Source organism: Rutilus rutilus (genome assembly GCF_951802725.1).
Source record: "Rutilus rutilus genome assembly, chromosome: 8".
Lineage (NCBI taxonomy): Eukaryota > Metazoa > Chordata > Actinopteri > Cypriniformes > Leuciscidae > Rutilus > Rutilus rutilus.
Genome location: NC_140222.1, coordinates 21,324,799 through 21,346,017, shown reverse-complemented (window position 1 = coordinate 21,346,017; position 21,219 = coordinate 21,324,799). Strand labels below are relative to the sequence as shown.

The 21,219-nt window shown below is 35.5% G+C and overlaps 2 protein-coding genes across 2 annotated transcripts; one reads left to right on the top strand and one right to left on the bottom strand.

The window, feature by feature from the left end:
• Positions 1–9,461: 9,461 nt before the first annotated feature.
• Positions 9,462–11,143, top strand: LOC311296005 (uncharacterized protein). The gene is made up of 3 exons (XM_084417635.1): positions 9,462–9,844; positions 10,059–10,352; positions 10,587–11,143. The coding sequence occupies exons 1-3, from the start codon at positions 9,463–9,465 to the stop codon at positions 10,700–10,702; spliced, it is 792 nt and encodes a 263-aa protein (XP_084273761.1). The 5' UTR covers position 9,462; the 3' UTR covers positions 10,703–11,143.
• Positions 11,144–13,199: 2,056 nt separating this feature from the next.
• Positions 13,200–20,655, bottom strand: LOC311296004 (uncharacterized protein). Its single transcript, XM_084417634.1, has 5 exons — positions 20,407–20,655; positions 18,117–18,443; positions 16,824–17,117; positions 16,545–16,653; positions 13,200–14,668 (listed from the first exon to the last, which is right to left on the bottom strand). Exons 1-5 carry the CDS (start codon positions 20,465–20,467, stop codon positions 14,641–14,643), a joined length of 819 nt encoding a protein of 272 aa, XP_084273760.1. The 5' UTR covers positions 20,468–20,655; the 3' UTR covers positions 13,200–14,640.
• Positions 20,656–21,219: the final 564 nt, after the last annotated feature.

Below are 21,219 nucleotides of genomic sequence, written 5' to 3'. Positions count from 1 at the left end.
TATTTACTTTTAGTTAGGTGAAAGAGTAAATTTTTAACAAGTTAAAACAACTTCAACTTAAACAGAAAAGCTGAAATAACCCTTTTATATACTGTCTATGGAAATAACATTTAACCATGCATGAAATATAGGAAATATACGAACATGTTGTTTAATGCGCATGCTTATTGATATGTATTTATTGTATTGTTGTAGTGTATTTATTGTTTTCTCTTAACCATCAACCTAGGGACTGCAGATGAAAATTAGCCTGTATGGCTAAATCTGGCACATTTACATTAAACTCATGTTGATTAAAATGCGTTCTCCCTTTAAAAAACAAAAAACAACTACGCCAAGATGACGCACTACTTCCCTAGAGTTTTAAAAATGCGCTATTATGTTTCTGTAATCGCGATGCGTGAGGAAACGGTCTAAGTACGGAAGCTTCCCAAACAAGAAGAGAACAAAAGGAGCGCCACGTTTGGGTGTTTGCAGATGAGACGTTATACTGCAAATAATAAGTCAAGAAAGTAGCCTAAATAAAACAAGAAAGTATATCTTGATGCTTTTGTGACACCCCAAAGTATGTGCACATTTTGTGTAAAGTTGTTATACATTAAGCAGAAATTTATTTTTATTTATGTGAATTGTAAGAGATGTGTGAATTGAAAGTAAATCATTAACTTACAGGATTAGTGTAATAATATAGTCTGTTGTTATGAGAAGCCGGGACTCTTATTATGAAAACTGAAAGGAGGACTCTTATAGAGCTGTGTGCGCCTGCGCCCTCACATCTGCTCTCTACTAAGGATTTGGTACGACGTGACAGTTGCTGAGTCCCAATTCGCATACTATCCGTCCTAAATAGTATGCGAAACAAGAATTAGTACGTCCCAAATCGTAGTATGTTGAAAAGAGTATTCCAAAGATACCCGGATGGTCTACTATTTCCGGTTAGAATTCGAAGTGCAGATCAATGCACACTCTAACGGCTAATATTGCCCACAACCCATTGCGTGCGGGAGGGAGAAGCTTTGTGGTGATGGTGGTATCTATGGTGATGTAAACATGGAAGCCGGATGCAGCCGCGGAGATTCGCCCTCAGTTTTTAAGTGTAAGAATTCAAATGTTTAACCCTTATTAAAGTTATATTTTATTGCCTCGTAATACTAATGGGGTTATGTTGTGCCAAAAAGTACCGTGTTTATCTTGTAGGGTCCGATGAAATAAAAAGTACAGTGTCATGCAAGTGTCTTTTTTTTATGTATTTCTTCTGATGTTTCTGTCTTAGATAAGTTACCTTACTATAAACTCTAATGAAAATAAACACCTTTTACTACACTAACCATAGTTTAACCACACTGACTTATTTGTAGTAATACTGTGGCTGTACAAATATTAATTTTATCAATCCAACCAAAGAAATATGGTTACTACACTTTTACTATAGTAAAAGCATGGTTCATTTTCATCGGGGTATTTTTGAGTATTATACATAAGTATAAAATACGTTAAACAATAGTTATACTATAAACTTTAAATATTTTAGCTTTCGTTACACACATTGCACATGAACGTCAGAACCAGCCGCCTCACAAACGACCTGCGTTTGGTTGATCTACGACGACAGCCTGCTTCACTCCTCACTTTGGTAGGACACATTGTAAATGTATTTTGGAAAAAAAGATGGGAATAGTAAATACATTTATATATGACATAAGAATGAATGAAATGTAAAATGTTTTGTTAACAGTCATGGTGTGCGTAACTAAGCAACCACGTTCTCGTTCACGTTGCATGACGTCATCGAAGTATGTCCCAGAACGTGCATACTTTTTTGCTACACACTCAAAAGTATGTACTTTTTCCTCACAAAAAAAGTACATACTTTTAGGTCGTAGTATAAGTAGGCGAATTGGGACTCAGCCAGTGGCTTCTGTCTCATAAATGTTTCCTGTTATTTTGCAGGTATTATTGTTACAACAACTTGATAATATGCACACGAGATCTGTAATGCAAATGTATATGCCGCAGATATTTCGAGTAATGACGTTCGGGGTTGTGAATATGTCGATATGCAGACTGTCCGCCATTTCGTGAACGCTGTAACACGAGGTGATTGTGAAATGCGTGTAATTCGATTCAAATTGACCCCAGTTACAAGGTTATAGTGTTCATTATGAGGTTACTTTAAAATTGTGTTTGGTTTATTAAGTTATGTATACATTTTATACATATAAACTTATAAAGATCGGATGCACTTTCTCAGTCAAATGTTTGACTGCAGGCTGCCCTTCATCTGCATTCCCTTGTTGTTTCATTAAAGGTGCAGTGTGTGATTTTTAGCGGCATCTAGTGGTGAGATTTGCGAATTGCAATCGGGCAATAATTCGCGGCCTTTCCTTGAAATTCCAAACTCGAATGAGAGGCTACGGTGGCCGACGTAGGAAGCCGCGTCTTTTTCTGCTGCTTCTCATTCAAGTTAGTGATGAAACGCGTCTGTCTGTTCGCTGTCGGCTACGTACGGTAGAAACATGACGTCACGATATGGCGACCTTCATAGAAGGGGTGGCCGCGGTTATGGACATATAAATGACTCATTCTAAGGTAATAAAAACATAACGGTTCATTAAGTAAGGTCTTTATACACCACTGAAAACATAGTTATGGATCTTATATTGCATTTCTGTCAATAGATCCTCAGAAATATCACACATTGCACCTTTAACTTCGGTAGGCTGTACATTGTACAGCCTACCGAAGTTAATGAAAAGTTTATGATCATAATAATAATATTCAAGTTGTACCACAAAAGTGCGTGTTCAGTGGCAGTGCTGTTCGCGAGTGTCACGAGTCACCACAGCAATCAACTAACCGCTTACGTTTCTGTGGTAACCTAGAGCTCCTGCACTGGGATTCAAGCAGCTGCAGCTTGTTTAATAGTGCTACCCCTTTTCCACCAACAATAACCAGGTGCTGGTTCGGAGCTAGAGCTAGTGCCGGTTCGGAGTTGGTTCGACTGACGAGCCTCCAAAGAACCGGGTTTGCTTTTCCACAGGTTAAAGAGCCAGCGCAGAACCAGGTCTTACGTCACAGCTACGTCTCATCTTTCTCAGCAGTCAGCAACGTTAGCGCGGCGGCGCCAAACACATCATCAACAATGGACGTTGCTTTGCTATTGATGTTCATGGCTTTGCGGACCTACATCGGCATCCAAACACGGCGGATCCAACGTGTTCGCGCGGCTCTTTGTATTTTCTGCAAAACCGGTTTCGTCCGCGAAGCCCCGTCTAACTTACTCTGGACTTCTGAAGAGGACCAAAGTGCAAGAAAGCAGCTTGTTTCGTCGTCTGACCACTGCTGTTTTTGTTTAATCGCGTCCATTGTGTTTAGCTGCTGTTAGCTCGATTAGCTGCTATTTGAAAATGGCGGTCACAAGTTTCTCTTCAGTCTTGTTGGCCACGGTAACCCCGCCCCCAGCCTCTGACGCAAGCGGTTCTTTCTTGGCTCCGTTCTAGACCCTGCAATGATTTGGTGCTATTTAAGAACCAGTTTTACTGGTTCGGAGCTGGTGCTTTGGCGGTGGAAAAACAAAGAACCAATTTGAAACTAGGCTCTGGCTCCGAACCAGCACCAGCTCTGCCTTGGTGGAAAAGGGGTATAAGTGGCGAAAACCATTTTTAGAACAGCAGCGAAAATGCGAAAGTAACGTTAGGCTATATAAACTTTAATATTCAGGGCTCCAGACTGCGCATTTTGCGACCATTTTTTCTGCCGGTGCGACCAAATATTTATTTAGGTCGCGCTGGCGCGACCACAACGTTGCCGAGCAGCGAATGCAAACAAAATGAAAGCGGAACGAAAATGCGCTACTCCTTTATCCACCTTATTTTCGAACGCGGAAGTAAACATGGGTCCAATTTCCGGTTTTTGTGCGGCACTTCCGTTTCCTCGCTTCCCTGGGCTAACTAATGATATCGATCGCGAAGGATTATGCAGAGTTGACAGAAAAATGTTACACATGCCATAGCAGATGAATACAACAAAGAGCTAAAGCCCTGCCTCACCCAGTTCGGGTACCGGACCTGGTTGAAACACTCATGCATCTAGCTGGCAGACTGCCAAAACTTCGCCGGCGCCTTCAGCCCCGCCCTAAACACGGTCGAGCCAACGCTGGACTATGGAGGTATTTTGAATATTATGCTTCACGGACCGTTTATTAGTTCGGACCAATAATAGACAGCGCAGCGCCCCGAACTTGCCAGTCGTGGACCGATCTCGAGTCACTGTTACTAGGAGATCCAGAAAAGAAATCCATTGAATTCGCCCCAGAATTAATAACATAATCGCTGCGAGATCCAGTGAGAAACATTCCGATTAGGCGCAGAGTTCTCTGTTATACCATATCAGATCAAACAGCGCTGACGCGGAAACCAGGATTAACACTTACAGAAGGCTTTTAGTCCACAAATCAGGAACATTCACCATAGATTTAGCCTAATGTAGTAACTCTAACCATAACTATGGTATTGTGACAGAAATAGTCAAACGCTTACACGTACTACACATCTTTTTCCAGCACTTCAAAACTATAATATCATATATAAATGTTATTTTTAATGTGATGACCAACACATTTTTTGTTCATCCTTCAAAGATTGTCCTAAAACTAAACAATTTAAGATGTAGGAAAACTCTTTTTTTTTTTTTTTTTAATCACTTTAAATAAATAAATAAATACCATTGTAAACAGTAGGATGCTTATTGGCTATTTTGACTCCCTAATATACATTTTTTTCACTCGTTTTGCTTTTTAATTAATATTAAGACATTATGAGTGATGATAATAATTAAAGTTAATTTCATCTACACCCTAAATTAAACGTAGTGCTTTATTGTCAGCCCCAGTGCTACCAGATATTTTTGTAGAACTCAGTGGCTCCGGTGCTGCTGCCCTCAAATGTTAGTCTGGAGCCCTGTGAACTTAAATGAAAACTGCACATTGTAATATCTGAACGTTAAGTCTTTATTTTTAAAGAATTTGTCATTATTACAGTTATTTTGGGGGAAATTTTAATAATTGCATTGCAAGCTGGTGTGCCCCTAAATTTTGTGCTTGCGCTCCTAAAATTTTCAGTCAGGCTACAGCACTCCTAGTAAAAAAAAAGTTAGTCTGGAGCCCTGTCTTTTATTGAAACGGGTGCTTTGCTGTGCAAAGAGACATTTCACCTAGCCTACTTTCACTTTTGCTGCACATACCCTTTTATGTCCTATAAATGTGTCGTATTGTTGATAATCCGCGCATATTTCAGTTGACCGTTCTGTTTGAAGTTATTAATAACAAAACATGAATGAATGAGAAAGAAAAGAATATTGAAAATAAATATTAAAAGTGAGAAGTCGCGAAAGAGAACTTAATTCTACTGATAGGATGCTGTGCACGCGCTCCGAGCGCAACACGGACAAGCATAGTAGCCTTTGTCTTCGGTTGCGAGCCGAAACGGTCAAATAAACACAGAAATATATCAAAATGCCAAGTCGAGTATTCACGTAAACACTGTAGATGCAAGTACTGTGTTCTCTCTCTCTCTCTCTCTCTCTCTCTCTCTCTCTCTCTCTCTCTCTCTCTCTCTCTCTCTCTCTCTCTCTCTCTCTCTCTCTCTCTCTCTCACTCACACACAGGATTTATGCTCATCAGTTGGTAACTCAACTCCAAGTTGCAAATTATTTATTGTTTGCTGAATATTTGTTTCGTTTTAGTTGTCTATGGACCTAATAATTACTGGGCTAGGCTACTGTTGAAGTTTTATTGAAAAAAAAGCACGTCTTTAACCCTCTGGGGTCTTTCATTGAACACTCACACTCAGGACATTCGGGTCAAAAATGACCCGGAGGGCAAAATTAATATATATATAAAAAAAATCATCATACATTTTTTTTTTTATTGTTTTTAATAATATTTTTTCTTTTCTTTTTTGGTGTTTTGAGAGAATTTTATGATTTATAATTAATATTTATGCAATAATTATGACCCATTTTTTCCCATTGAATATAATGGAAAATTTATATATATATATTTTTATTAATTTTTTTTAATTAAAGCTGAATTTCATTTTAGAGTCAAGCCTAGGCCTCATGAAATCAATTTTTGAAATGAGATGGGTGCCATCTGGTGGACACATTGAGCATTTTTATCACGCAATAGCACATTTTTACCACTAGTGGATTTACAGCTCTCTGTAGAAAGGCTTGCGAATTCTAGTAATTTTTGCCTGAACAGATTTAGTCTGTTTTGCACTCTTGATGTTTTAGAGATTCACCCCTTCACTGTTGAGTCCTTTTTTTCTGCATCCTGGCTTATTTGTAGATTGTATGCACAAAAAAAACTCTGTGTTTTCATATTTTTGACAATTTCCCATTCATTTCCTATGGGGTCATTTTTGACCAAAGAGCAGAAGTGTGACTACCACTTAACATGCTTGGATCATGACCTCAATATTTTTTGTGTGTTCACATACCTAATACCATAAAAGTCACCTAGTTTCGTAACATTCCGATGAAGCTGTGATTTTTAAATATTCAAAACAGATTTTTGTTATCTGAATTTATTAGTGTATATGTGTATAAAAGTGTGTTTGTGTGTGTCTGGATGTGTCTGTTTTGCACTCTTGATGTTTTAGAGATTCACCCCTTCACTGTTGAGTCCTTTTTTTCTGCATCCTGGCAGATTTGTAGATTGTATGCGCGAAAAAAACTCTGTGTTTTCATATTTTTGACAATTTCCCATTCATTTCTATATGGGGTCATTTTTGACCAAAGAGCAGAAGTGTGACTACCACTTAGCATGCTTGGATCATGACCTCAATATTTTTTGTGTGTTCACATACCTAATACCATAAAAGTCACCTAGTTTCGTAACATTCCGATGAAGCTGTGATTTTTTTAAAAATTCAAAACAGATGTTTGTAATCTGAATTTATTAGTGTGTATGTGTATAAAAGTGTGTTTGTGTGTGAGTGTGTGTGTGTGGATGTGTCTGTTTTGCACTCTTGATGTTTTATAGATTCACCCCTTCACTGTTGTGTACTTTTTTCTGGATCGTGGCTGATTTGTAGATTGTACGCACAAAAAAACTCTGTATTGTCACATTTTTGCCAATTTCCCATTCATTTCCTATGGGGGTCATTTTTGACCCGAATGTCCTGAGTGTGACTATTTTTTTTACAGCCACTTAGACTATTCAAATCCTGTCCCCAATTTTTTTGGGTGTTCATATACCAAGTAGTACCAACAAAGTCACCAAGTTTCGGACCATTCTGATGAAGCTACGATTTTTAATATTTTTTTATTTAAACGCTTCGGGTCATTTTTGACCCGAACGACCCCAGAGGGTTAATAAGAATATATATATATATATATATATATATATATATATATATATATATATATATATATATATAAATATAATATACACATACATACATACATATACTGTGGCTCTTTTGGAAAAATGCCTTAACCAAAAATGAAAAAAAATGGCTCTTTGGTCAAAAAAGGTTCACACTTCACAGCCCCTGTTTTAGGCTAATACTCCAACAGCAAATTTCTGTATAATAAAGGGCAACATTTTGCATCCAAGTCTATCATTTGGAATCTTTACATTGTATTGTTGCTCAGAATTCGAGTAGCCGTATATCCGAGTAGGATTTTTGTTCCAAAAAATCACTCTTAATTTCAACTAATTGCATTTAATTTGATTAATCTTTGATACATTTGAAATCAATTACATACATGCAATACGTTTGTCGACAACATTACACTTAATTCACATTTAAGTTTGTTAACTGACATTAAAGTATATTTTAGTTCACATGAATTGCTTGTCAGTTCATTAAACTACACTTTATATTTTAAATACACTTTTTGCAGAATTTTGCACTTTTGTCAGACACTAGAAGCAATTATGAAAGTAAATATAAAGTTGTATTAAAGTCCCACTTAAGTGGTACCAAAAAATCATTCTTAATGACAACTTATTGCATTTTATTTCTACTTAATGTGTGATCTATTTTAAATCCATTATACTTAATGTGCATTCAGTGCACCGAAAACATTGCATTTGTCACACTTAAGTGTATACATTTAAAGTATATTATTTATATAAGTACACTTTATAAAAGTACACTAAAGTGCTTTTTTTTTCACAAGGGTAGTTAATCTGACGGATTTAGTGCACCATGATTGACCTGCTCCAATCTAGACAGTTATTATGTAGCCTGTATACGTGTCACTGTAAATGAAACTTGAACTAGTATAGCACACTAGTATAGTTTAGTATAGTATAGTTACAGCACATTCATGCTTCTACCTCTGAGATTAGACGGAGGATGTGGCTTCCAGAGACTGTACCAGAGGTGTCAAAACAAAAGCATACATTTACGTGAATGTTTACTATATTTTGAGGATATAACTTATTGTTTTTGCAGTTTATAATCAAGAGCACTATCTTATCAATACCTTAGTAAAGAAAAGGTAAAAAGCCATTTAAATTGTTCTGACTTACTGCCATCTACTGGTGTAACAATATGACCTGCAGAAAGTGACACTGAACAAATCTTTTTGATGAGCAAACTCAAAAGATTTGTGTCATTGAAATGAATCAAACTTCTCAGTATTAAAGAAATCAGTGGATCCTGTAAGTACTATAGGCAGAGCTTAGAGGTCTCTAACACTGTTTGCATGGAGTGGAAAGCTGTCTTGTGGACAGAAGCTGTAAGAGAGAGCTGTAACCATAATGCTGGTGGTGATGTTCTTCAGTCTTTGCACAAGCTAAACATCTCACGAATAGACCTCAGCCCCAAATACCGGAAGCACTAGTTGAGTTAGCATTAAAAAAACATACAAAAAAACAACCTTTTTAACACATGAGAAAGAGGTGTTTGAAAAGAGCATCAGTAACCTGATGAGATGGACACGTAAACATGTAGGCTATTGGTACATTGAACTATTAAACATTCAAGATGCAAGATGCTGTGTTTGGTCTTCAGTTCCTTTCTGAAGTCCAATTTTGGTCACCTCTGCTACTTCCTCATAACACTATGAGCTGAATCTTCAGCACACGCTCTGTTTGTGAACTGAAGCCACAGGAACAGTCACTTTTCTAAGATGCTCGCATACATGAGCTGTTTAATCTTGCTCTTTATTTGTGTGGAAGGTAAGATGTGTATTGCTATTTATCTATTTGATTAGTCTTTTTTTTTTTTTTGTCTTTTTAGATGTTGTCAAATTTTTCAATATTAACTTTACTGATTTGTAATATATTCCTTATATATTATTGCATACTGGTTAACATTCAATCACTGAATAAAACGTATGAGATCGTTATAGAGAAGTTAATGGGCCAACAATGAACAGTGGAAACAGACATTGAAAGAAACCATATCCTGTCATATCAATGTGCTAAACTGTTAAATTGTAAATATGCTCAATATTAAATCTGTGGGTTCAGCCAAATATATAATTAAATGTGTTTCAGGAGTGTTTGGCGCTGGTACAGCTGAAGTGAAGTCAGTGTCAGTGACTGAGGGAGATTCTGTCACTCTAAACTCTGATATTAAAGTACAGAGAGATGATCTGATAGTGTGGACGTTTGGACCTCAAGAGACTCGAATAGCTGAAATCCACAGACAGAACATCTATATGGATGACAGTAATGTAGCAGTCAGAGACAGACTCCAGATGGACAATCAAACAGGATCCCTGACCATCAGAAACATCAGAACCACAGACTCTGGACTTTATAAACTATCTATCATCAGCAACAGAGGAACTTCATACAAGAGATTCAATGTTACTGTCTATGGTGAGTAAATTAAAGTGTTTCATATTATTAATGTACATCTGTACACAGACTTACCATCTGATCACATTAAACATTACTGAAGACATTTAAAACAAAACGTGTCCACTGCCTAATAGTTTGTATTAGTATCTAGTATTCATTAGTTTAATTACAGATCATTTACATTTATAGTTATTGACATTTATGGTTAACTAATATTATTTTTGTTTTCCAGCTCCTCTTGCCAATCCTGTCATCTCCAGATACTGTCCTTCATCATCATCATCATCATCAGAGTCCAGATGTTCACTGGTGTGTTCAGTGTTGAATGTGAGTGATGTGACTCTCTCCTGGTACAAAGGAATCAGTGTATTGTCCAGCATCAGTGTGTCTGATCTCAGCATCAGTCTCTCTCTACATCTGGAGGTGGAATATCAGGATAACAACACTTACAGATGTGTGATCAACAATCCCATCAGAAACCAGACCACACATCTGGACATCAGTCGACTCTGTCACACATGTGCAGGTACGGCAGCGGTGACCACTAACTGTTTATAAAATGTATGTTTCATCAAATATCACATAGATTAACTATTTTCTGCCTCTGCCACTTTCTGCATTACTTAACTTTGTTCAGGTTTGCCTGCAGTTGAAAAAAATGTGAAGAGGAACATTTTTCATCTTCTTCAGAGAACTTTTACCAGCATGCATTTGATAGGAAGATTCCTCATGTGCTGATATTAGTATTTTCTTTCCACAGAAGCTGTCGAGTCATATCTTCATTCTGAGAGTGTGATTCCTTCTCTGATCTATGCCTTGCTGGGCATGACTGCTGTCGCTCTGCTTTTTTTTTCATGTCAGATCCAGACAGGTTGATAAACGTACATGTCCTTTAGCGCAGAGTGAGAGGAAATGAGTGCTTTTTAATTCATTACCAGAACAACAGTATTATGAGACTGACAGCGTATGAGCACTGCCAATAAATAAATAAATGAAAGAAAGAAATAAAAGGCAAAAAGAGCATCAGACACATATACAACTCTGGTTAATTGATTGGGAGGCTGGAATATCAGGAATATTGTGGATGACACCAAGCAAGGCACGATGTTTCAAACAACTCAGTAAAATTTTGTGAACCAGTTCAAAATAATGATTTGATCATGAATTAACTCCACCCATTACGTCCAGGGAGGCGGAGCTGGACGTCATCTATTGGGGATGTGAGCACCACTTGAAATAGGCTACTTTACAAGCAGCAACTATAACACAAGTTTGTAAAGTATTGTTACATAAAGTGTTATTAAAGTGTAAATTTGTAAAATAATTTATTGCTTGTGTTAAAGTTTTTTTCTTTGAATACAATGTTATACCCTATTTGTGGTTTAAGGTCAGTTCTATTTATGGTTTACATATTAGGGTCTGTGAAAAAAAATTGTTTACAAAATTACAGAATTCGCTGTCACAATGTGATTTGAACATTCACCCTTGTTAGATTCTCTGGTGGATTTCATTTTCAACTCAAGCTATAAAAAGGATGCCACTATGTTTGTATTTTAATCGTGCGTATAGATTATGATTGTTTTTGACTGTATTCAAAACAGTCAGATAACATAGAAGACAATGGCACTAGATGTACACGTTATACCACTCCAGAAGCGGCAGACATCTGACGTTGAACTGAGCTTCTTTAGCGCCTTCAAATGTGAGGCCACTAAGTGGCAATAACTCATAATTGTTTTATAGTTCCTGTGTAAATATACTGCAAGCGATTCATCTAAATGTACAAAGGATTTTTAAACAAATGCACTGTAGCCTACATAAGATTACACACCTCAATGAATCTACAGTAACATGCACATGCTGAAGCACTACTTGTGCTTTATTTTGAGATTCTACATCTCGTCACATTAAGACACTGCAGAGACCACACACCCTTTATTTCCTGAAAAAACAGAAATTAAAGGAATTCAGCAGAAATTTGTTAGCTAAATATAATGATTTTGCATTAAAGTGAACACATTTTGAAATAAAGCATACTTGTACAATAAAACTTGATTAGAGAAAGTGAATGGTGCAAATATTAAAATACTGCAAATATAAAGAGGCATGTCAAATTTCAGCCTGTGTGTGATATAGTGTGATGGGACATGTAATGACTTGCTGAGCTATGATACAGGATAGACAGGAAAAAATTAATGGAAATACAGCAGGGGTTGGGGTGGGGTCTTGTGGCTTACTGTATGAACAATAAGGAGGAGCAACCCTGAGGAGATCAACAACCCTGAGGAGATCAACAACCATTGGTTTTTAGGTGGATTGTACAGAACTAAGAAGGAGAAGGGGAGGGCATTAAGAAGTCTAATCCAAGTGCATGCATCTTTTTAGCATGCAGCATTATACTCTCGTTATTAAACAAAGGCATACAAAAATTAATGCAAAATGTTATGTTAATGTAAATATTGGGTACCTATAATAATTTAAATCAGTGGGTTTAAAGTGGGCTTTAGCTTGTCAATCCACGGTTTGAAAGCTGACAAATCCAGACAAAAGCATTCTGTTGAAATACGTCAGTGTCTCACGTGACGATGCTGGAGTATATTGTTTCCTCTGTCTCATAAGCTTTCTGCAAGACAACACAAGACAAATGTGACAAACTATGAAACTCTTCAGGAGAACATCTGTGTGATAAACACACATCAACATTTCAAGAAACGGCACAGATGCAGAATCAGAGCATAGTTGAAAAATCAGCAATAAAAAATGTATTAAAAAACAATCCCTGAACAAGCTCTAGCAGGCATATGAGACATCCTAGCTAGCAGGGAACGTTCTCAGAACTTTCGCTAACATTCCCTACAAGTTTGGTTAATGTTCTAAAGAAAACATTTGAATGTAATGTTTACCGAACATTTTAAGGATGTTTTCTCATTAAAAAAAATGTTCCTATAACGTTATATGAAAACTAAGATATAACATTTTAACTGCAACATTCAAATATGTTTTGGGAATGTTTCTGAAGTAACAAGTTGTACTATGATCTCAAAATATCGTTGTCTTAATGTTTCATCATAACAAAAGAAGAACGTTCTTTCTGTCATGTTAGGAAAATGTTTTGAGGATATAATTGAGAAATGAGATGTTTATTGTTTTTTATAAAACGTTCTTTTAATGTGACAAGTTAACTAAATTAAAACATTTTACTTGCAACATTTTGAGCATATTTTGGGAATGTTGTTAAAGTTAAAGTTTATACAATGATCTCAAAATAACATTGTCCCAATGTTTCATTATAACAAATGAAGAACGTTCTCTCGGTCACGTTAGGAAAATGTTTTGAGGATATCATTGAGAGATGAGATGTTTATTGTTCTTTATAAAACGTTCTTTTAATGTGACGAGTTAACAAAATTATAACTTTTTATTTGCAACATTTTGAGAATATTTTGGGAATGTTGTTAAAGTTAATGTTTGTACAATAATCTCAAAATAACAATGTCCCAATGTTTCATGATAACAAAAGAAGAACATTCTACTTGCAACATTTTGAGCATATTTTGGGAATGTTGCTAAAGTTAAAGTTTGTACATTGATCTCAATATAACATTGTCCCAATGTTTCATGATAACAAAAGAAGAACATTCTACTTGCAACATTTTGAGCATATTTTGGGAATGTTGCTAAAGTTAAAGTTTGTACATTGATCTCAATATAACATTGTCCCAATGTTTCATGATAACAAAAGAAGAACATTCTACTTGCAACATTTTGAGCATATTTTGGAATGTTGCTAAAGTTAAAGTTTGTACAATGATCTCAATATAACATTGTCCCAATGTTTCATGATAACAAAAGAAGAACATTCTACTTGCAACATTTTGAGCATATTTCTGGAATGTTGCTAAAGTTAAAGTTTGTACAATGATCTCAATATAACATTGTCCCAATGTTTCATAAAAACAAAAGAAGAACATTCTCTCTGTCACATTAGGAAAATGTTTTGAGGATATCATTGAGAGATGAGATGTTGAATGTTCTTTATAAAACGTTTTTCTAATGTGACGAGTTAACACAATTAGAACATTTTACTTGCAACATTTTGAAAAAAATTAAATAAACCTCAGCATATAGGAGCTTTACAATGAGTGAACTGAGAACATTGTGTCTTTATACATAACATAAATGTCCTTTCAAAATGAAATTATTTTCAAACCTGTATGACTTGCTTCTGTGAAACACAAGAATGTTGGGAATAAAACAACATTGGAACCCGTTTTATGTTTTAATTATTTTTGTTTACACTGTTGCATGATCTTCTTTTATAGGCTATGTGGAAAAACTCTACCATGCACACAGAGAATGGAGCTCAATTCTGCTAACTGGGATAGTGTTGTGGCAAATTCATAGTTCTTTTTGGTTCAGGTCTCAAAGAAGTTTCTCGGAGTCGAGGTTCCAGGTCAGAAGAATTAACTTTATTGACAAGCAACAAAGTGAGCCGGCTGGCCATCCGGACATCTGAGGTTACATTGGCCAGTGTTCATGTCTTATACTTTTTTCTTATCTCTAGGTGCCCCCAATGGATACTCTCAAATCTATCTCTTCCCCTCTGTCACGCCTGGTGACCTTGGCACAGTTAGACATGTCTTCTCTATTGGTCAAACCTCACACAATGGTGCTCTGTTTCATACTTTGTTTTGACACTTCATATTGCTGATGCATACTGGTTATTTTCCATTCTCTCATCCTTCTTCAGGCCTATTTTTTCATGCTTGTCATCATTTTTTGTTTTGTTTCATTACATCATACTTAGACATGGATCAAAGGAAAATTCTCCAACAATAGCAGCTGAAAAACAAGAAGAGAAGAACAGTAGAACACCTATTAATGCAGATGACTTTATTCTTTTTCTGCAAGAACCAAGACAACCAAATACTGATGATGAGCGCTCTGAGCAAACAGCAGTCAAGACGTGTGATTGCACATTGGACTTTACTGAGTTCTTCATGTAATGTTGGGCATCTACTGTACACAGAACTTCTAATAATTTATGTGGATGCCATTCATAATCCTGTTAGATTTTTGTTTTATTTTAGAGATTAATAAAATTGTATGTTTTAACAATGTTATAGCTAAGCATTTTTTATGTTTAAAAGAATATTTTGGGAACAAAAAAAAAAAACACCCCCTGAAAACTTTCTAAGAACGTTAGAGAATAATGTTTTAAGAATGTTACACCTAAACATTTTAATAATGTTTTTAAATAATGTTATCCGAACATTTAAAAGAACATTCTGGGAACAAAAATAAAACTATCCGCTTACAACATTATAAGAACGTTAGAGAATAATGTTATAAGAATGTTATTACTAAACATTTTAAAAATGTTTTAAAAAAAATTCTCTATACATTTAAAAAAACATTCTGGGAACAAAAATAAAACTACCCGCTGAAAAAGTTCTATGAACGTTAGAGAATAATGTTATAAGAACGTTATTACTAAACATTTTAATAATGTTTTTAAAAAATTGTTATCCGAACATTTATAAGAACATTCTGGGAACAAAAATAAAACTACACGTTAAAAACATTATAAGAACGTTAGAGAATAATGTTATAAAAATTTTACTACTAAACATTTTAATAATGTTTTTAGAAAATGTTCTCTAAACATTTAAAGAAAAAATTCTGGGAACAAAAATAAAACTACCCGCTGAAAACGTTTTAAGAACGTTAGAGAATAATGTTATAAAAATGTTACTACTAAACATTTTAATAATGTTTTTAAAGAATGTTCTCCAAACTTTTAAAAGAACATTCTGGGAACAAAAATAAAACTAGCCGCTGAAAACTTTCTAAGAACGTTAGAGAATAATGTTATAAGAATGTTATCGCTAAACATTTTAAAAATGTTTTTAAAGAATGTTCTCCAAACTTTTAAAAGAACATTCTAAGAACAAAAATAAAACTAGCCGCTGAAAACATTTATAGAACAATACATGCTAATGTTCTTAGAACATTTTTAGAACAAAAAAATTCTAGCTGGGATTTCAATAAGTTAAAGACATTCATTTCATCATGACAAAAAAGTATCTGTCACTGTGGTGCTTTTACATGCAGAGAAGAAAAAGATCTCTGGCCTTGTGTTTCTCCATTAAAGTTCAATCAAAATTATTCAAGATTTATTTTATTAAATAATTACACACATAACAGTACAGTGTAATCTCCTATATAAACATTTTTAAGATGGAGATAGAACTTTTAGACAAATGTGGGTCTGTTCCTCACACAAAGATTGACTTCAAAAGACTTGGAATATTAAAGTCATGGACTTTCAATTAAAATTAGTTTTTTGCCAGTTTTCAGCTTGACACCACCCATTCTCAGTCACTTTAATTAAACTGAAATGAGTGACCTGTAACCTGGACGATCTTTGAAAATTTTCATTTTTGTTCAACAGACGAACGTGAAACTAGTTTGAAACAACATGAGGGTGATTCAATTATGATTAAATTTTAAAAAATCCTGTTTCAGCATATTGCACCTCGCCGCCTTCTGATTGAGCTGTCTCTACTGTATGTGTACATGGTTCAAAACCATTTCCTAAAGAGTTAGGATTAGGAGAAGGTTAATTTCTCAATTATTAATATCAACTATAAGCACTTCATGCAAAAACATTAATACAATTACTTCCTGATATATAGAAGCTGAAGGAAAATCTTACCTTTTTGTGCCATTGTGTTTCCTGTAGAGAAAATACATCAAACCAGCAAGTGCAAGCAGAAGTGCAGCAGAAAGACATGCAGCAAGGGCCATACTTCCAGTCTGAGTTTCTAAAAAAAAGAGGTTAATTAACTTTGGCCTCATATCAGCATTGCCTCCATAGACCCAGAATAGCAATGATACCTTTGCCATTCGGACAGAGGCAGAAAACAGTTAATCTATGTGATATTTGATGAAACAGATCAATTATATAAACAGTTAGTGGTCACCGCTGCCGTACCTTCACATGGTTGACAGAGTCGACTGATATCCAGATGTGTGGTCTGGTTTCTGATGGGATTGTTGATCACACAGCTGTAAGTGTTGTTATCCTGATATTCCACCTCCAGAGGTAGAGAGAGACTGATGCTGAGATCAGACACACTGATGCTGGACAATACACTGATTCCTTTGTACCAGGAGAGAGTCACATCCCTCACATTCAACACTGAACACAGCAGTGAACATCTGGACTCTGATGAGGATGATGATGATGAAGGACAGTCTCTGGAGATGACAGGATTGGCAAGAGGAGCTGGAAAACAAAAATAATATTAGTTAAAGGGTTAGTTCACCCAAAAATAAAAATTCTGTCAGTAATTACTCACCCTCATGTTGTTCCAACCGCGTAAGACCTTCGTTCATCTTCGGAACACAAATTAAGCTATTTTTGATTAAATCTGAGCCATGTTTCACTCCTCCATAGGCTTCTATGTGACCGAAACTTGCTGGCCCAGAAAAGTTATTAAAGAGATCGTTAATATAGTCCAAGTGACTCCAGTGGCTCAATCTTAAGTATATCAAGCGACGAGAATACTTTTTGTGCGCAAAAACAAACAAAAATAACGATTTTATTCCACTATTCATTTCCTTCTCTCTCGACCTCTAGTTGGTTCGCGTTGTGTTTTTGCGCAGCGCGTCTGTGTTACACGTCACCACGTAGGCTCACTATTGGTCGACGCCGGTCATGTGTGTGTTGCGTGATGACGTGCAACACAGACGCGCAGCGCAAAAACACTACGAGGCCCAGAGAGAAGGAAATGAAAAGTGGAATAAAGTCGTTATTTTTGTTTGTTTTTGTGCACAAAAAGTATTCTCGTCGCATGATAAACTTAATGTAGTGCCACTGTAGTTACTTGGACTATTTTAACGATGTTTTAATAACTATTCTGGGCCGGTGAGTTTCGGTCACACTGGAAGCCTATGGAGGAGTCAAAATTCTGTCAGATTTCATCAAAAATATCTTAATTTGTGTTCCGAAGATGAACGAAAGACTTACATGGTTGGAACAACATGAGGGTGAGTAATTACTGACAGAATTTTCATTTTTGGGTGAACTATCCCTTTAACCATAAATGTCAATAACTATAAATGTAAATGATCTGTAATTTAACTAATGAATACTATACTAATGCAAACTATTAAGCAGTGGACACATTTTGTTTTAAATGTCTTCAGTAAAGTTTAATGTGATCAGATGGTAAGTCTGTGTACAGATGTACATTAATAATATGAAACACTTCAATTTACTCACCATAGACCGTAACATTGAATCTCTTGTATGAAGTTCCTCTGTTGCTGATGATAGTTAGTTTATAAAGTCCAGAGTCTGTGGTTCTGATGTTTCTGATGGTCAGGGATCCTGTTTGATTGTCCATCTGGAGTCTGTCTCTGACTGCTACATTACTGTCATCCATATAGAAGTTCTGTCTGTGGATTTCAGCTATTCGAGTCTCTTGAGGTCCAAACGTCCACACTATCAGATCATCTCTCTGTACTTGAACATCAGTGTTTAGAGTGACAGAATCTCCCTCAGTCACTGACACTGACTTCACTTCATCTGTACCAGTGCCAAACACTCCTGAAACACAAACTGGAGAAACTCAGGGATGGGGGTGTATAATTTTTTATCACAATTTACAAACATAGGGGAGAGTGGGGTTTGGATTTTATCTTTTTTTTTTATTCACTTTGGGTTCAGAGTATTGATTTTTTCCCACATTATTTTCACACGTCTAGTACAATTGTGTGGTTTTATTTCATTAATAGGGGAGAGCGGGGCACAGCGTAACGCGAGGCAATTTGTAACACCCTTGTTTTAAATACTTCCACACATGCTAGCATGATAAAACTTAAGAGTATTTACTAGTTGCCAAATCAACACTATATAGAGAAACAATTGCGCCAAAATTCAGAAATCTTTGGAAGATATCACTGAACATTTATTTAACCATAGCAAAAGTAAATTTCTTACTTTTCATCTCTATTTTTGGTGTTTATTTTAAATTATACAAATCTGATATTTTAATCTCCAATATGTTATTTATCAGTTGATATGTTCTTTAATGCTTCACTAACTAGCAGAAGACACTAGCCGGGTTTATATCCCAGTTGTGCAGGTGGGGCATGTTGTCACACTGTGCTACAATGAGCCCCTATTAGAAATATGCTATTCTATTCTATACTTTCATGAATTCTATTGAGAAAACATGAAAAGAAATTGAATAAAGACTGAGAGTCTATGTTCAGAAATTATGAATTATTATTATGTTTTGAACTATGCTGTATAGCTGTGTTTTCCGGTGTTCGTTGTCAAACTCAAATTTTTTTTTTTTATTATTAAAAAAAGCTATCATTTTACATGAAAAAGTTAATAATTGTATTTTATTGAGAAAATATTTTAGTTTGTCTTGTATATTTTTTTTATTAGATCAGATACAATTTTAAGCTGTCATTTGGTCATGTTACAATGGGGCATGTTGTCACATTTCAATTCTTTCAGGCTATATCAAGAAAAAAGTATAGGCCTACACTGAATTAATTAAACAAAACCACATAATTGTACTAGACATGTGGGAAATTAATGTGGGAAAAAAAACAAAAAAAAAACCACTCTGAACCCTCAGTAGATTTGGTTAGGTTGTAGCCCTGCCCCCTACACTTTTTTTCTTGATTTACTATGAAAGAATGGAAGTGAAATGTGACAACATGCCCCTTAATTGGGTCATGTTGTAACATGTGAGGGGACATTTTAACATGACCATATGACAGATTAAAACGTTATCTGATCTAATAAAAGAAATATACAAGACAAACTAAAGTAGGCTATTTGTCAATAAAATGCTATTATTAACTTTTTAAATCCATTTAAATTCTAAAAGTTTAAATTGCTATGTTAAGGTAATTTAAGACTGTTCATAAAGAAGAAAATTACACATTAAACAAGAAATTGGATACATGTCGGTTACAAACTTTCAATCCTTGCAGGAACAGATAAAAGCAAGCTATTCTGCCAGTATTCCTCAACATTTCGCCGAGCAGACAGTTCTCATGACGACGAAAACTGACTGATAAAAGAAGAAAAAAGAAAAATCGCACTTTGATTCGAATCTAATCTTTACCGAGCTAAACGATTATGCCCAATTTCCTTAAATCGTTTATTATGACCGCTGATCTGGATGAACAGATCGACGGTGTGTGTGAAGCACTGAACATGAAAACCCCGAAGTCCCGCCCGTTTCATTTAGTAGCCTACAACAACAGTCTATTTGGTTTTTGGTTTAGGTCGTGGAAAAAATATCTCGACAAAACTAATAATAATTTAGTCTATCATATATTTGTTTCATTTCTGTAGACTATTAAGAAAAAAACTGACATTTTCTCCATCTAAATATTCTATAAGCTTAATTGAATACAGTTGAGATTTTGCCAACTACCATAGGCCTATACTAAAACTAAGTTTGTAGGTTATTCTAAAATCTCTGAAAATGTTAATTTTCAACAACCCATTTGGTCAGCAGCAGCCGTGATATCTGATAACATACCTTTTAATCCTTGCAGGAACAGATAAAAGCAAGCTATTCTTCCAACAGTATTCCTCAACATTTCGCCGAGCAGATAGTTAAACTCCTCGTAACGACGAAAACTGACTGATAAAAGAAGAAAAAAGAAAAATCTCACTTTGATTCGAATCTAATCTTTACCGAGCTAAACGATTATGTCCAATTTCCTTAAATCGTTAATTATGAACGCTGATCTGGACTAACATATCGACTGTGTGTGTGAAGCACTGAACATGAAAACCCCGAAGTCCCCGCCCGTTTCATTTAGTAGGCTAGCCTACAGCAACAGTCTATTTGGTTTTTGGTTTAGGTCATGGAAAAAAAATTCTCGACAAAACTAATAATAATTTAGCCTATCATATCTTTGTTTCATTTCTGTAGGTTATTAAGAAAAAAACAGACATTTTCTCTATCTAAATATTCTATAAGCTTAATTGAATACAGTTGAGATTTTGCCAACTATCTACTATTAGCTACACAAGTATACTAAAACTAAGTTTGTAGGTTATTCTTAAATCTAATTTTAATTTTCAACAACCCATTTGGTTAGCAGCAGCCCTGATATCTGTAAAAATCAAATAATGACTCATCACACCATTGCAGGTTTGCTATTCACCAATATTAAAAGTTAGTTAGGCTACTGTAACCAAAAGCTGTTGACAAAATCTTACCTGATCAAAAGGCATCCCAATAGTAGCCTTATGATAATTATTTTTTATTTTTTGAGCAACTGAGATGATGCAGAGCAGACTGCAATCTCCATGTAGCGGCAGCCATGAAGCCAATGCTTTTTGC

What these genes read in the sequence shown, in the direction of transcription:
- LOC311296004 (XM_084417634.1), bottom strand. Translation starts at nt 20,467, where the DNA reads ATGTTGAGGAATACTGTTGGAAGAATAGCTTGCTTTTATCTGTTCCTG. An exon ending in GTTCCTGCAAGGATTAAAAG is followed by an intron (nt 18,444 to 20,406) that starts GTATGTTATCAG and finishes TTTGTGTTTCAG; the next exon opens with GAGTGTTTGGCACTGGTACA. An exon ending in AAACACAATGGCACAAAAAG is followed by an intron (nt 14,669 to 16,544) that starts GTAAGATTTTCC and finishes CTTGTTTTTCAG; the next exon opens with CTGCTATTGTTGGAGAATTT.
- LOC311296005 (XM_084417635.1), top strand. Translation starts at nt 9,463, where the DNA reads ATGCTCAATATTAAATCTGTGGGTTCAGCCAAATATATAATTAAATGT. An exon ending in ATTCAATGTTACTGTCTATG is followed by an intron (nt 9,845 to 10,058) that starts GTGAGTAAATTA and finishes TTTGTTTTCCAG; the next exon opens with CTCCTCTTGCCAATCCTGTC. An exon ending in ACTCTGTCACACATGTGCAG is followed by an intron (nt 10,353 to 10,586) that starts GTACGGCAGCGG and finishes TTCTTTCCACAG; the next exon opens with AAGCTGTCGAGTCATATCTT.